The sequence below is a fragment of the Falco biarmicus genome, chromosome 2 (assembly GCF_023638135.1).
Source record: "Falco biarmicus isolate bFalBia1 chromosome 2, bFalBia1.pri, whole genome shotgun sequence".
Classification (NCBI taxonomy): domain Eukaryota; kingdom Metazoa; phylum Chordata; class Aves; order Falconiformes; family Falconidae; genus Falco; species Falco biarmicus.
The window spans coordinates 80,897,429-80,911,945 of NC_079289.1; the positions used below are offsets into that span (position 1 = coordinate 80,897,429).

Below are 14,517 nucleotides of genomic sequence, written 5' to 3' on the forward strand. Positions count from 1 at the left end.
TGTGCCCTTCCATACTTGTAGGGAGAGTAATGAAAATTAAGTATCGGGTTTTAAGTGTGATAGGTCCAAATTCTGGCTTGATCACAGTGCTTGTCGGCAGAATGTGACCCTGGCAATGGCCTGTGTGAGCCGAGAGGCAGCTCCGCATCCCTGCCTTCCTGCAGGCCCAGACCGTGTCTGCAAACCGGCATCTTGGGATCAGGTGTTGATGCCCAAATGCGTTTCAACAGGACTGTCTTTCCCATACGTAGCTTGGTTTCCTTAATAAAGGAGAGGAGGAGAAAAAAAAAAACAACAAACGGGGGAAGAAATTTACCAGTGATGAAACTTGGCACTGTTTATTGTTTCTTTTTTCCTTCTCAGTTGAAAGCAATACCCTCTGTCATGAGGTCCTAGAAGGAAAGAAGTGGCACTGCCCCGTGTGTGGGTTGGTTGAAGCTGTTGTTACAGGGACCTCAGGACCCTTCTGCTGCCCTTGCACCGGTGTGCGCCTCCCGTGCTGAAAGGCCCCTGGTGCTGCTGGGCCTGCCTTCAGAGCGAGCACCCAGGGTTTATCGACGTGGGCGTTTTACTTTTTTTTTGTTTGTTTGTTTGTTTGGGTTTTTTTAACTGCTACTGTTACTACTACCAAGTGCGGTTAGGGAAGGGGCCTCCCCGCCTCCAGGGGGCGCCGGCGCCGCCAAGGCCGCAGCGGCCTCCCGGCGCGGCGCGGCGCGGCCCGCCCCCCCCAGCGGCCTGCCCGGCTCCCCGCGGCCATGCTGGCCTCCTGCGGGCCGGCCCTGCGTACCGTGCTGCGGCGCCCTGCGCCTGGCGGCCTCGCCTTCTTCCACGGCTCCGCTCCGCGCTGCCGCGCCCGGGTCGCTGTGGTGAGTAACGGCCGCGCCGCGCCGTGGGGGAGGCCCCGGCGGCCGCGGGCGGAGGGGGCCGGGGCAGCGCAGCAGCCTGAGGGGAGCGGGGCGTGCTTGTGTGCCGCCTGGCGGGGTCCGTCCGCCCTCAGCCCCCGCGTCGCGTCCTTGGCGGCGGGACTGGGGGAGGCGGGGGGTGGTGGGCCCCGGAGTGCTCGCCTGGCGTTGGCGGCGGCCGGAGAGCCCTGGGAGAAGCTGTTAGTGGGAGCACGGAGCTGTTCAGAATGGAGCGGCTTGGCGGAAGCCAGGGCAGGGGTAGGAAACGCGTCGAAGTTGGCTCCTGTGTAGTTGTTACTAGCCTGGAATTGAGTTACAAAGAGCTGAACTTGAAATAATTTCTAGCGTAACTGAGGGAGGTGCTGGCAGTATGCAGCAAAATCTTTAAACGGGGCTATGCTCATCTGCAGGAGTGAGGTAGAGCACGTTAAAAATGCAAAAGAAAGCGGGGAGCTGGAGGAGCGACAGATTGTCACAGGAAAATTGAGGCTGTAGGTGGCATCCCCAGTGCACACCCTGCTTTGGAGCTCCGTGGGCAGGCTTTGGAGCTCCAGCTTTGCGTGGTCTTGACAGCATAAAATATAAAGAATTAAGAAGGCATTGTCTTTGTGAAGAGATCTGTTTGGGGCAGAGCTGGCTCAGCAGTGGGCCAAGTGCCCGTCCAAATGTCTAAAAGGTAATTTACTGGGAATGCTGTCAATTTTAGCAAATCACAGCTTTTTAAATAGGGGGTGGAAAACAAATGCTGCTGTTTACATTAGTGACAAATTTCTGACTAGGGTAGAAGACAGATTTTTCACCAAGCAGGTACTGAAGGAAGAATAGCATTTTAGTCCTTTGGTTTCAGTGAGTTTCAAAAACATTTAAGAAGCATTGCTTACAAAAATAACTTTAGCACAGTTGCTTGTATGTTTATTCAGTCTAAATTAAATGAAAGATAACAAGTTGGAAGGTAGAAGGCAGCTCTTAAATATCAGAGCAGTGACATTGTTATGGGGATTGACACAGGCAGAAGAACTGCATGGATCTTACTCATTTGGTGAACTGATGGTAGGATGTAGGATGCCTGTGAGAGCAAAGGACTGGGTGTTGTGATCTGACAGCCCCTTGTAGTCCAATGTTATTAACTAAGACAATTTTAGTTGTGAGTTTCTCTTTATGTGTTGGTGATTGAAAGCTTTTAAGCTTCTAAAAGCAGAAAAAACCAGGAGGGAAAAGAGTAAAGTTAATAAATGGACTCGCTTGAACTGGATTATTTTCTTTCAAAACAACCAATCAAACAAACAAAAAACCCACAAAGATTCATTCATATATATATATATATATATATATATATATATATATACTTTCAGAAACTAGATAATCCTTTTGGGATTTTCTGGTTTTGTTTTGCTCTTACAATGTTTTAAAAAAATGTTTTATCTCTTGCTTCTACTTTATGAAAGACTCTCAGCCCACACAAGAATAACTGATTGCTTTGTGCTTTTTACTCTCCAGTGTGTATAAACAAACTGAAAATATTATTACTGTGGTAATAAGGAAAAGTATGGCTAATATAGTGTAGTTGGATTCAAAGTGATTTAGCTATTAATCTCAGACACTGATCCTCAGACAAAATACAGCAGCAGGTAAAATAGTTTATCTGAAGTGCCATCTCAAACTGCACTTCTATCCCACTTCTGTTTGATAGGCATCTGGCTGAGAAGGCATTTCACATAGATACGGACATTTCATGAATGACATGACACTCAGAATACCCCATTGTGTGCACGATAAAAACATACCTAAGGATATCATGTCAGTTTATTAACTGTAAGGAATAAATGCACAAGCCAACAGTTATTTCTGAGACCTGTCTGTGGTGGTTGGCTATAAATAGGAAATGTCAGTTCTGCATTATGTCAAATGGTGACACCAGTGCTAATAGCATGATGTGGACTGGCTTAGTAGAGAGCTTGTTGCCAAGTTGTTTTTTCTGGGGGGTGAACGGAGGTTTGTTGTTGGTTTTTTGTTGGTGTTTTTTTTCTTTTTTTTAAATCCTACAAGGCTTGTGAAAGATCCTCTAGGAAGTTTTGTATCACCTGAAATACTCTCTTGGTTTTCTTACTGCAGGTGCTATCTGGTTGTGGTGTCTACGATGGCACAGAAATCCATGAGGCCTCAGCGTAAGTTGCTTTATGAAACTGTAGGCTCCAAAAAAGTCTGCATTATATTACAGCAGTCTGTTGAATTCAGTTTTGCACTTTCTGGCCATCAAAATTGCCCTGAAAGATGTATGATGAAGCTTCACAGTTTTCTCACAGCATAATTGGGAGCGCAGGCTGTCTTCTTGCAGTACTGTGTGATTGTCCAAAGATGCATGCGATGCGAGAGCAATGAGTTTGAGAGATACTGTCTTTCCTTCAGAAACAGAAATGCAGAGTTCCAGAATCCATCTCAAGAGAGTTAAGTAAGGACTTAATTTCATAATCACTTCGCGTTTCTGTTCCTGGGTCTAAATGTAACACTAGAACTGTTAATACTCAAGTTGAGTTATCAACTCTTAGTGTTAATCGCTAAGAGATGTTTCACCTAGACGTAGATTAAAAGTACACATAGGTAATCTGAATCGTGGGACTCTTGCATAACACCTGGGGACCTGCAATGAGAAAGGAAGTTTTTATTGTTCCTGATTGCCTGCATAAGAGTAGTGAACAAAGAAACCTATCTGTAGTTTGCCTCACCCTGCCTTCAAGCTGATTTTCTGTTCTGCTTTGCACTTTGGTGTTACATCCAAGGATTTTGCTCCTGACGTGCTCAGTATGCTTTGGTAGGATGTGTGTTTTTCCTCTTCTTTCAAAATCAGGTGGTGGAACATCTGTAGCAAGACTTAGGGGCCAGATAAACACTCTCTTACAAGGTTTTCAGTGTGTTTTATCTCCATTTTTGTAGCATACTGGTACACCTTAGTCGTGGGGGAGCTGAGGTTCAAATGTATGCTCCAGATGTTCCTCAGATGCATGTCATTGACCACAGTAAAGGGCAACCAGCTGAAGCTGAGTCAAGGTAAAGTCTGCATTTAATGTGTTTTCCATGACTACTGAGCCCCAGTCTCTTAGCCATTCTTCAGACACAGCAGCCTGTAAATGCACTTGCAGTGCTTTGCTGACTGGTTTTAGTAGCTCTATGCTAGCTAGTATTTTGATTGGAAAGAAAACATTAAATGAGTTTCCTGGACTTGATTATATACAGTTTCTTAATGCCTGTGTTTCCCAGTAGTAGTATTTCAGAAGCATCAATGGCTTCAGTTACTGAGTACCACTGTTCTTGCTTCCTCCCTTACTCCCCCTGCCCTTCCTCTGCCAAAACTTTCTTTGTGCTCTTCTGTGCGCAAATGCTTAAATAATCTCATTGTTTTATTTCTGGTTCTTCAAGGAACGTTTTAGTGGAATCTGCAAGGATTGCTCGTGGTAAAATCGCAAGCCTGGCTAAGCTTACTACAGCAGACCATGATGCTGTGATATTCCCTGGTGGATTTGGAGCTGCTAAAAACTTGTGAGTGCTCACTAAGCATTAGACTCAACTAAATATTCATGGTCAACTACTGGTAATCCGCTATGATTCACACAATAAAATCAGGAAACAATAAAATCAGGAAACAATAAATGGCCTTATTTACTACAGATATAACCACTGCTTAATAAGGAAAACTCCTTTCAAAGTGTTAAGAGTTCAGCTGTGCTGTTCATGATGGTTTCCAGTGATAATTCATATTGGTGTCTGGATTTTAGATAATTCATAAAAAGTCCTTTATCCCCTACCTTTGTGGTGATTCTTTGTGGGCCTGGGGGAAGCAAAGGTAAAACTTCATGGTTTTAAGTGTACCCAGTGTTATACTGTTTCTTTGCATACCAAAAAGCCCCCTCTTACATAAGAAACAATGAAACAAGAGCTAGCTTAAAAAAAAGAAGTAAAAAAAAAAAAGTTTTAAAAAAGTGTTAGCCATGTGGAATAATTTTTATCTTTTTGTTGACCTGCCACTTTGTTGGCTTTGAGAAACCTGAATGTTATTTCCCTTTTCTTCTTATGTATTTTTCTTCTTTGAAAACATTGTTCCACTTCTTAGTCAGTAATCCTAGAAAGCTGATTAGGTAATCTTGCTTTTAGGTGTTTATATCAGGTAAGGAACTTTCTGATACATCAAAGCCTTAGAAGTGAGTCATTTTGGCTAAAGCATTGATGGTCAATGACAGGCTTTTCCAACGGCCTTTCAGAAGCTATGAAGTTTGTGATGATCCTTGAGAGCCAGTCTCGGGGCAGGCGGGCAGATACCTCTGTTTGTAGGTTTATACTGAGGTATGTATAAAGTTTCTTGTTGTGGCAGATCTACCTTTGCTGTTGATGGGAAAGACTGCAAGGTGAACAGAGAAGTTGAACGTGTCTTGAAAGACTTCCACAAAGCGGGCAAACCTATTGGGTATGTATGTTAGTTGGAGGGGCATTTGATTGTCTGAGCATGGAGACAATGTATGTTTTGTTGATGTGTGCAGCTGTTATTGTTGGAACTAGAAAAAGCATCTTCCATTCTGTATCAGTTGTAGCTTTTTCAAGATGCATGTGCATGTAGATGTTTGTAAGAGAAGAAGCTAAGAAAATGCTGAGTGGAAGTTGCCTTGTGATGTCTTTCAGATTTGTAGGACCATGTCCATTTGAATCTTTGTAATTATGACCAAGTTTTGAAAGAGTGCCATTGTAGAAATGCTCTTGTAATTCCTTTTGTTGCAGTCTTTGCTGCATTTCACCAGTGTTGGCAGCAAAGGTTCTCTCTGGTGCTGAAGTGACTGTGGGCCACGAAGAAGAGGAAGGTGGCAAGTGGCCTTATGCTGGGACTGCAGGAGCCATTAAAGAACTGGGAGGAAAGCATTGTGTGAAAGAAGTAACTATATCCTTTCTTGTTAATTTCCCCGTTGAGACAGTTCAGTAATGTGTTGTTACAGTAATGGGTATACGCAGGATCTATGCTTTTCCACTTACATTTCAGTGGGAATACACAGTGTATAGCAGATAGCATGTAGTACAGTGCAAGATTAGAATCTTCTGTACGCAGTTGTGTAGATGAAATCATTCTCAGTTATTGCCATAGAACTCCATTGGACACCTGGTAATGCAGTAAATACTGAGTCAGTTTGCACATAAAATTTGCATGGATTACAATTGGTCAGTTCTCTTTGAGATTTTTTTTTTTTCCTTTTCCTGAAGGCTAGTGCTGTAATCAGACTGTACTCGGAGACATTATATTACAGTCAGTACATTCGTAATGAGCTTTATAGGTTTTCTTGTGTTTCTGAGCATTCCCACAGACTGCTCTTGCAGTGTTTGTAGTTCTGGCAAAAATAGCTTCTAGTATCTTGGATGACAGGTTGCAGCTGCCTTTACAGCTGGAGGATGTAATGTATTTGGAGGTGCTTTTTTATAGAATAGTGGAATTGTGAGGTTTTGTCAATGGTGGTTTATTTTGCAGACAGCATCTGCAAGTGAGACATAGGCTGTATTTTCCTTAACTCCCTTTTACGAAGCCCACGTGGATACAAAAAACAAGGTGGTGACTACCCCAGCATTTATGTGTGAAACAGAATTACATAATATCTTCGATGGGATTGGGGCCATGGTAAAGAATGTGCTAAAATTAACAGGAAAATAAAAAAAAATGCAAATGTTTAAATTTAGAGTGTAGTATCAAATATAATATGGATCAATGGAAACATTTTCACTTGCTTGTCCTGTTCACACTCCAGTGAATGCTGATATGAAGCTGATGGATTCCCAGCTGCAGGATTTTCCATGCCCTTTCTGAGAGAGGGGTCTGCAGAAGGGCTGATGGAGTACAAGCAGTCTGGCCTGAGACACAGAGCGATTTCTTGAGCTTTTTCAGCTGGAGAGAGTTGTGTTGATGTATTCTGAAGCAGTCCTCTTGATGCACCAATGTCAAGTCATTTTGAGGAGGGCAAAAAGAGGCTAAAGGTCCTTTCAGAAGCTGAGGGCAAATATGTTACAGAGATACAGCAGATGCCGTGCCAGTATATCTACTGGATGAAGAATGGGAGTAGAAAGGACTTAGTGTGTGGTTCAAGGTTTATGTGCTTAGGTCTGTATCTGTGATATGAAACCCTGTGACCTGTCAACAGAATAGACATCTTCCACCTCTTAATTTAGCTTGGTGTTAATTAAAATATTGTTTTGGTTTTCTATTTCAAAGAATCCTGCTTTCACAAAGGAGCCATTCTGAGTATCAGTCAGCAGCAGGATACATCTTTACTGCCACAGCATTAGCACTTTGAAAAATTTATCCATTGGCCCATTATTACTAAAAAGGTCTTGAAGAAGAAAATATCTGCTGATGTGACGCACAATTTGTAAGGATAATATCCATGTTAAAGTAGTTGTATGACTAGTAGTGGTTGGAAAAACCAATCTAAAATTACCCTCACTTTCCTTGCTTTAGGGTAATAAAGCTTTCTCCAAAGAAGTATTATTGAATGTCTGGAATAATGGTGTATAAATAAATAATTTCTGCCTTTATCTCATCCTTGTCCCTTCACTTTTTTTTGATAGCTGCCTTTGATAACTTAGACTGGTTGATACATTCTAGCAGTTTATCTGCTTTTCAGTTGTCTTCAGAGCTTTGGGTATTTTTTGCATATAGAATCCAGCAGAGTCTCTTTCCCCCCCCCCTCCCGCCTTCCAAGTTATTTGTCACCTTTCTATTCAGCAGGAAGCAAAAACATTTCGCAAACTAAAACAAGCAAGCAAAAAGACACCCCTTATCTTGTATTAAGGTTTCTTTTACATGACAGACATGCTGAAGAGAACCCATATTTTTAAGGGAGAATTGCGTGCTTTATAAATGAAATATACAAGCCTTAGATTGGGTTGGAGTATGGTAGGTATCATCTGTGGCTGAAGACTTGTTAGGGATGTGGAATAGCTTTTTTTCATTGGGCAGAACAAAGGGGAGGAATGAAGCTCGAGTCGGAGGGGTGGGCATGCTCAGCTTGCTCAGTGTTCACGGAATAAGTGTTTTTGCTTCTGGAGCCTCTTGGTATGTGATTAATTTTTTGTCACTGAAAAAAAGTCACATTTGGATTTTAGAAGATCTGAATTTGTACTTCAAAGATGGCACTGTTTTCTTGTGGGATTCCATAGAGATATCTTGTGCAGATCACCAACTCCATTGTGGTTACAAAGAAATCATACACAGAAACCACATCTGGTAGCAAGCATGGGTCCTAAAGTGGAGTTTGGACGTATTCTGAAACATTTTTGCTCATGTGTTGAATTATTCATGAAGTTTTCAGTGTCAAGTTGGTAAGAAACAATTTAGAACACTGCCACTGTGTAATTCAGTGCAAATAATCCATAAGCTTTGCTTGTATGTAAGTGGATGTTTTTAATAACCAGTTTTATACACAGAGGCTAGGCAGAGTATGGGAGGTCCTTTTCATGTAAAATGTAATGATATTTAAAAATGTGTATCTTTCCTGCCTCTGCAGGAGTTTTAAAAGAAATTTTGTAAGAAACATAAAGTATCACAAACAGGGATGATACTGAAATCCCCTAGGTACAGGGAGAACAGCTGCTACCTGTGTTAATGGTATCTTCTTCTGCTGTAACAGTGATCTAAATTGAGCTCAACTCTTCCCATCAGGAATTGTGAGTTAAATCTTTCCATTAGTTCCTCTCACCACAGCAAGGTTTTGTGCATGTGTTTAGGGTTTCTCATATCTGCGGTTCCTAGTAAGTGCTGCTGTGGTAACATAAAGCTTTCTTAGATTGTGAGTCTTGTGTGTCCTGAGGAAAAAGGTGATTTTTTTTTTTGAAGAAATTGCTATTATCATGCAGTGACCAGCAAGCTGGTTGCCAGATGGTCCTCTTTTTACAGTCCTCTGACATTCTTCCTTGAATCCAGATACCCAACTAATGAAGACTGCTAATAATCCGCTGTGTAACTTTCTAAGCAGATGGCAGTGATAGTCATGTCCATCTCTGACTTGGTGACTTCCAGGTTGGATTATCACAGTAGCACAGGCTTGCAATCAAGTATGCAAATTTAAAAGCTCACCTAATTTGACATGACATCACACCTGCTAAATAACAGCAATACTCTGAAATGATCATCTCGGTGTTGGTGACTCTTTGGGGTCTGGGGCTGGGAGTTGTAACAAGAGTAACTAAGGAACCAGCTCCTCCTCAGCGCCTGCAATGTTTTTCAAGGTAGTTACAAAAAGTGAGCAGTGTTGTCAGTGGCGGGAGCTTGAGCATTTAGTGAGGATGGGACAAACAGCTGTGCACTGGGGAAATCAAAGACAAAATTTTATTTTCAGAAATTACCACATTTTAAAGCATCTTTTCACCCTTCTTTTTTTCTGTCATTCAGACAATGTTTTTTAAGGGAGAAAGAATCACACACCAGAATTGCCTTTAATTTTTTTAATTCTAATTTCACTGCTGAGTATAACCTTTGATGCACACATTTTTCAAGTGTGTTTTTTTTTTTTTTATGAATAAAAGATTGTTTAACTTTGGTGGAAGATGTACGATTGTAATCTTGGCTTTCAGCCATTGTAAATTTGGAGGGAAATTTCATGTGCGTTCAGAGATTTGATAGAGATATTTGTCTGCCAAGCTGGGTTTTTCATTTCCTTCCATAGGGTTGTTTGGAGCTGCTGAGGGGTTTGCTAGTTTCAGCCAAGTGATTAGAAGTTTATGATTAAGATGTTTTTAAAACACTATCAGAAGTGAAAGAATGTGTGTTCTTCAAGCCTCCACAAGGAGGCATGCAATATCTGACTTATGGATCCTGCCATTTTTCATCTTCAGAAAGCATTTATGAACTTTTTCCTACTGAAAGGGAGGGGTAATAAATGTTCTCCCCCCCCCCCCCCCCCCCCCCCCAGTGTTGGTTTTCTAGCGATTTGTTGGGGTTCACTTGTGGGGTGTGGGGAGGCGTTGTTACTCTCAGTTGTGTTTCTGTCTGCTCCATTTTGCCCTCATTGGTGCTTACACACAATAAACTGTTTTATGAAATGCTTCTCTGTGGATTGTCGAAGTGTTCAGAAAACTGGCAGCGGTGCTTTTTTCTTCTAAAAGTAGAGGTGAGAGTTTTTACCCTTTGGTTTGTGGCTATGCTGGAGATGTGTTTCGATGAGTGAGATGCCAGCAGGGGGCACGTGGTGAAGGATGCTCTGTGCAGGTTTTCTCTTACCCAGGCCAAATAGTCCAGCTGCTGTTTGCTGTGTGATGTTGTTATGTTGATATTTTGGATTCATAGAGGGAATCAAACAAATACTGTTTACGACTCGTTTAACAAAAAAAAAAAAAAAAAAGGAAATTCAATTCCATCACAATGCATGCATTTGTCCTGCTGTTTTGCTAAGACTCATTCCTTCAACACAGTGACTTCCTATTTATCCCACTGAAAGCATAATATCATATATACTTACATTAAGCTCTAAAGCCTTCCTGTGATATAATTATCACTAAAGAATTAGGGAAACTGTAGGATAAAATCATGAAAGTACACAGTGGGGGTTGAGGGGGGGTGGGGGTTTGGGTTTTGCTTTTTTTGTTTTGGGTGTTTAAACAACAATGCTATTATAGCCAAGGTGACCTAAAAGCAAGGTTTGCAGGGAGGGACTTTTATCAAGCCAAGAAATACTGCTGGAAGGACATACACTGCTTCTTGAAGGGTCTGTGCGTTTGCAAGCTAGTGGTATCTTGTATGTGTATGTATGTATGTGTTCTGTCTTTTTTTTTCAGTGGGAGCTTAGATAATCATCTTATTGCAAATAATTGAAAGTTGCCTGCATTCCAGGGCTTGAGTCTCTAATTTGAGCTGGTTTTCTTCCTCCTTCCCATGGCTTGAAGTGGCTGAGGGGAAGCTTGCTTGTGGTGTGGGTCAGCCTTAGCTCTCAGAAGAATTAAGGAATTGATGTTTAGTTATCTTTTCCAAGGTGATTTCAGTGGTGGTCAGAATCTCTGCAGAAAGATATAGAGAGGGGAAGAGAAGGAACTAAACTTAGACAATCCCAGAAGTTGAAACAGAAGGTGCAGTGGGGATTGCATTACCCATAGAAAATGATTTGGTGCTGCCTATTTAAAAATAATCACCTTCCATGCATATTTTCAGTATTTTTCAGTACCCTTTGTTGAACTGCTGAATATCATGCTACGTGAATAACTACCGCCAGGCTTAGCTGAAATAATGGTGAAAGTTCTGCATCAAGTGTATTGCATTCATTCCTTGCTGATGATCTATACGGGCTGTTTCTCCATCATGTAGAACTGAAAGAAGCTCAGTGGAAAGCATTAACCAGTTAAACTGGCCTCGCTGTAAACTTAGGTAAACTACAAGATGGGCAAACTAACTTGGTTTTGTCTCTTAGCAGTGTCACTGTCAGACATGAAAAAATGAAATGGCTTTTACAAGCCAGTTCTTTTGCAAGAGTAACATAGAAGGACCTCTTAAGAATTTCTTTAATGTAGCAGATAATCAGCCTATGGTGTGGGCCACCAAGGTGCTACGAGTGCGAGAAGTGGAGATTCCTCCTTCTTAAATGTGCGAGTTGTTATTGTGCTCCTTAGTTTTCAAAGCTATCCCTCTTGTTCACGATGAAACTCTGAAAAACAGACAAGTATGTGCTGCTCATGTTCTGCATGCCGGGTGAACTTTAAGACTGTCACTTGCTGTGTTGCCACCCAGGCAAGAAAGGAGAAATCAAGGTCTGCTAGTCATTCAAAGCTTCACTTGCAGTCTCCCAGGAAATCAGAATGGCGGTCATGTGTTACTACTGGGAATGGCATTAACTGCGGCTCTGGGAAAATATAATGAACAGAGACAATTAAGCATCCTAAGTGCTGCTGCAAATATGAGTCATAAAAAAGTAGGGTTGTAAGCAACACGTAGAGGTCATCTAGTCTTCTTCCCCCATCCTTCATTCCTCGTACCTTCATCTGCTCATGTGCTTACTGTGATTCGTGCCAGTCTGCACAGGCAGGGAGAATCACTTCTGAGGGTGAAAGAGGCAGACAGCTGAGGAAGTTGGGCATTCCTTGTGGGCATCAGCCAGCACGGTGTCTGCTCTTTAAACTTATGACTGGGCTGTCCCTTCTGCATCAGTGAACCTCTGTTCTAGCCCTGCATACCCGCATAGAAGTATTTAATTATTCATTTGCTTGCCCAAGAAATCCAGCTGTATAGTCACACAGCTTGCACTTGTGGCTGGAGGTGCTCATGTTGTTCATGTGCCTCAACACCTTTTGAAAAGTGGAGGGCTGCCTAAGTGGCTATTAGATTTTAGAAATCACACAGTCCTTGAGATGAGGGCAAGCAGTTCAGACTTCTGGAACCCAGACCTGTGCAGATGCCACCTTTTGGACTTTGATTGTCTAACTGTAGGAACAACTGGAATACAAATAAAGAACTCTTATAGACAAAGTGATTGTTCTCATCAGGGTGGGCTTTGGATTTTTTTTAGGTTTTTATTTTTTATCAACCTTTGTTTTGAAAAAAATACATGGAATTTGAGACAAATATTTGGAGGGCAGGACACAAGACAATCCCAGTATGCACAATTCTTACATTCGAGTCTTTCTGTGAAGTGGGATCCCAGCTGTTCTGCTAAGCTGCTCTGTACCCAGAGTAGCGTTAAGTACCAAATGAACTTCACTGCAGCAGCAGCACAGGCTGTGCACAGGATTTTGTCTCTTCCCCACCATGGGGAAAAGGCCCTTTATGAAGAAAAATAAAGGTAACTATCTCCTTTACCTCAATGGATACCATTTTAAGCTCTATTTTATTCTGTTCCCATCCTTGCAAAAACAATCCTGTCTTTCCTTTGGAAAGAGGGTGGAACTGTTCCCAATCAAAATGACTTTATGTGTGTCTTTATGAGTCACTTCCCCCTGCTTGAGGGCTCAGCCAGAAGCAGTGGGTTGCAGCCACCGCTGTTCACCAGCCTGGATGATACAATGTGGACACAGTTCTCCAGAGGCTTCTCAGTTCTTTAACAGGGTGGCTGCAGCAGCTCTGGCCAGAAACAAAAGTTCCGTACTTCTGTATGTTTGGTATACAGGATCCTTTCAATCTTAGTTTTACACAGGGCATCTGTGCTACCTCTATCAAACATTTTCAGAACTAAACCCGTTTAATTTGCATAGGTATCAGTTACAATTATTCTGACATGGTTTTAATTCTTTTTCCTCCAAAGGTGCTGTTTTTAAAGAAGTAACATTGTCACAGTAACAATTGGCTATCATGCAGTTCTAGCTTAAGAATCCACCTTTTGTGTGATGATCACATTTACCTTGTTGTGTTTCATGACAAAAAGAGAAAACACTGAATTGAGCCTTCTGAAGCCTCTGTCTTACTTAGAAGTGTATTTTGTAATAATACATCACTTCCTTCCTCTATGTTGATGTTTTATGGATTTCCATCATCTTTCTCAGTCAGCTTCACACTTCCGCTGAAAAAATACTACGTTTCTAGTGGAAAAGAAGTTGTTACTGATAGCTGATGACACTTAAGAGTAAAAACAGAAGCTAAAGTTCTGCAGGCTCAAGTTTCACAAGGTTTCCATCCTTGCATTTCACAAAATGCACACGTCTTCCTACTTCCAGTTTTCATCTGACAGAGAAGGTAATTGCCCCTTCTTCACCTCCTGTCCTTCACCTGTTGAAGGACAGCAGGTGAGATCTTAGGCAAAAGATCTCACTAGGGTCAATTATAATATGACCTTGAAGTTTTGTGAGTCTTTCATCCTGTTGTTAAAGCAAAACCACAAAATCCAAAATGAAATATTTGTGCTGGCAGCACTAAAACGGCTCCAAGAAAGAAATGGAAAAAAACAGACTTGCCACCTCTGGGTTTTGCTGCCTTTGGTTTTGTGGAACACCAAAATGCAAGACATAAACACCTAGAGCTAGGTCTGTTTTCATCTGTCAGTGTTTCTTCCACGTGGCTCTGGAACAGTTGTCATGCTAACCCTACAGGGCTGTTCCACCCAGTGAGGTCCTCTGGCGAGGAGAACTTCCCAAAGAGAAGGTTGGTTTCCCCAGTTAAAAGTGCCAACCCCCTAGTGTGACCAGGAGGTAGAAAGAGAGGGGAAGCACAGCCAGACATGGCGCATCAGCAGAACTTCTGGAGGAAATCTGACTGTATCCTGAAAAATTAAAAAAGAGAAAGTTGGCATGTAACTGGTGGCTTGATAAGAAGTGTATCTGAAGTTTGTGTTATTTATTTTACATGAAAGCATTGATGGAAGATAGTTTTAAAAATAATATGGATGTTGGTTCATTTTCAAAATTCTCTTTGTATGTGTATCATCTGGAAAAAAACAGTCTTAAAGTACTGTGACATCATTTTTTTCTCCTTCATAGAAAAGGCGCAGACAGCAACAATGAATACAGCTTCCCTTTCTGAATGACTGAGAATACTTGTTTGCAATCCTGATAGAACAACAGCAACTAAAAGAGTATAAAATACACTGCAATTCTACCTACTCAGGGCCTGAGGTAGGCATTGTGATTAAGAATTCATAAATAATAGTACTAATTATTAAAAAGTCTAGGCCACAGACAC

The 14,517-nt window shown here is 41.8% G+C and overlaps 2 protein-coding genes across 5 annotated transcripts in view; one reads left to right on the plus strand and one right to left on the minus strand.

Moving 5' to 3' along the window:
• The first annotated feature begins 710 nt into the window (after window positions 1-710).
• GATD3 (glutamine amidotransferase class 1 domain containing 3) lies at window positions 711-7,460 on the plus strand. Its single transcript, XM_056327895.1, has 6 exons — window positions 711-866; window positions 3,015-3,067; window positions 3,834-3,947; window positions 4,317-4,436; window positions 5,266-5,358; window positions 5,667-7,460. Exons 1-6 carry the CDS (start codon window positions 756-758, stop codon window positions 5,863-5,865), a joined length of 690 nt encoding a protein of 229 aa, XP_056183870.1. The 5' UTR covers window positions 711-755; the 3' UTR covers window positions 5,866-7,460.
• A 4,916-nt stretch (window positions 7,461-12,376) lies between these two features.
• Window positions 12,377-14,517, minus strand: part of LOC130144767 (myelin-oligodendrocyte glycoprotein-like) — a 33,968-nt gene continuing 31,827 nt past the window's right edge. For all 4 annotated transcript variants that reach the window (XM_056328888.1, XM_056328886.1, XM_056328885.1 and 1 more), the window contains one exon: window positions 12,377-14,098. In XM_056328888.1, the coding sequence (XP_056184863.1) occupies window positions 13,995-14,098 (104 nt within the window). In that variant the 3' untranslated portion in view covers window positions 12,377-13,994. The remainder of the gene's footprint in view (window positions 14,099-14,517) is intronic.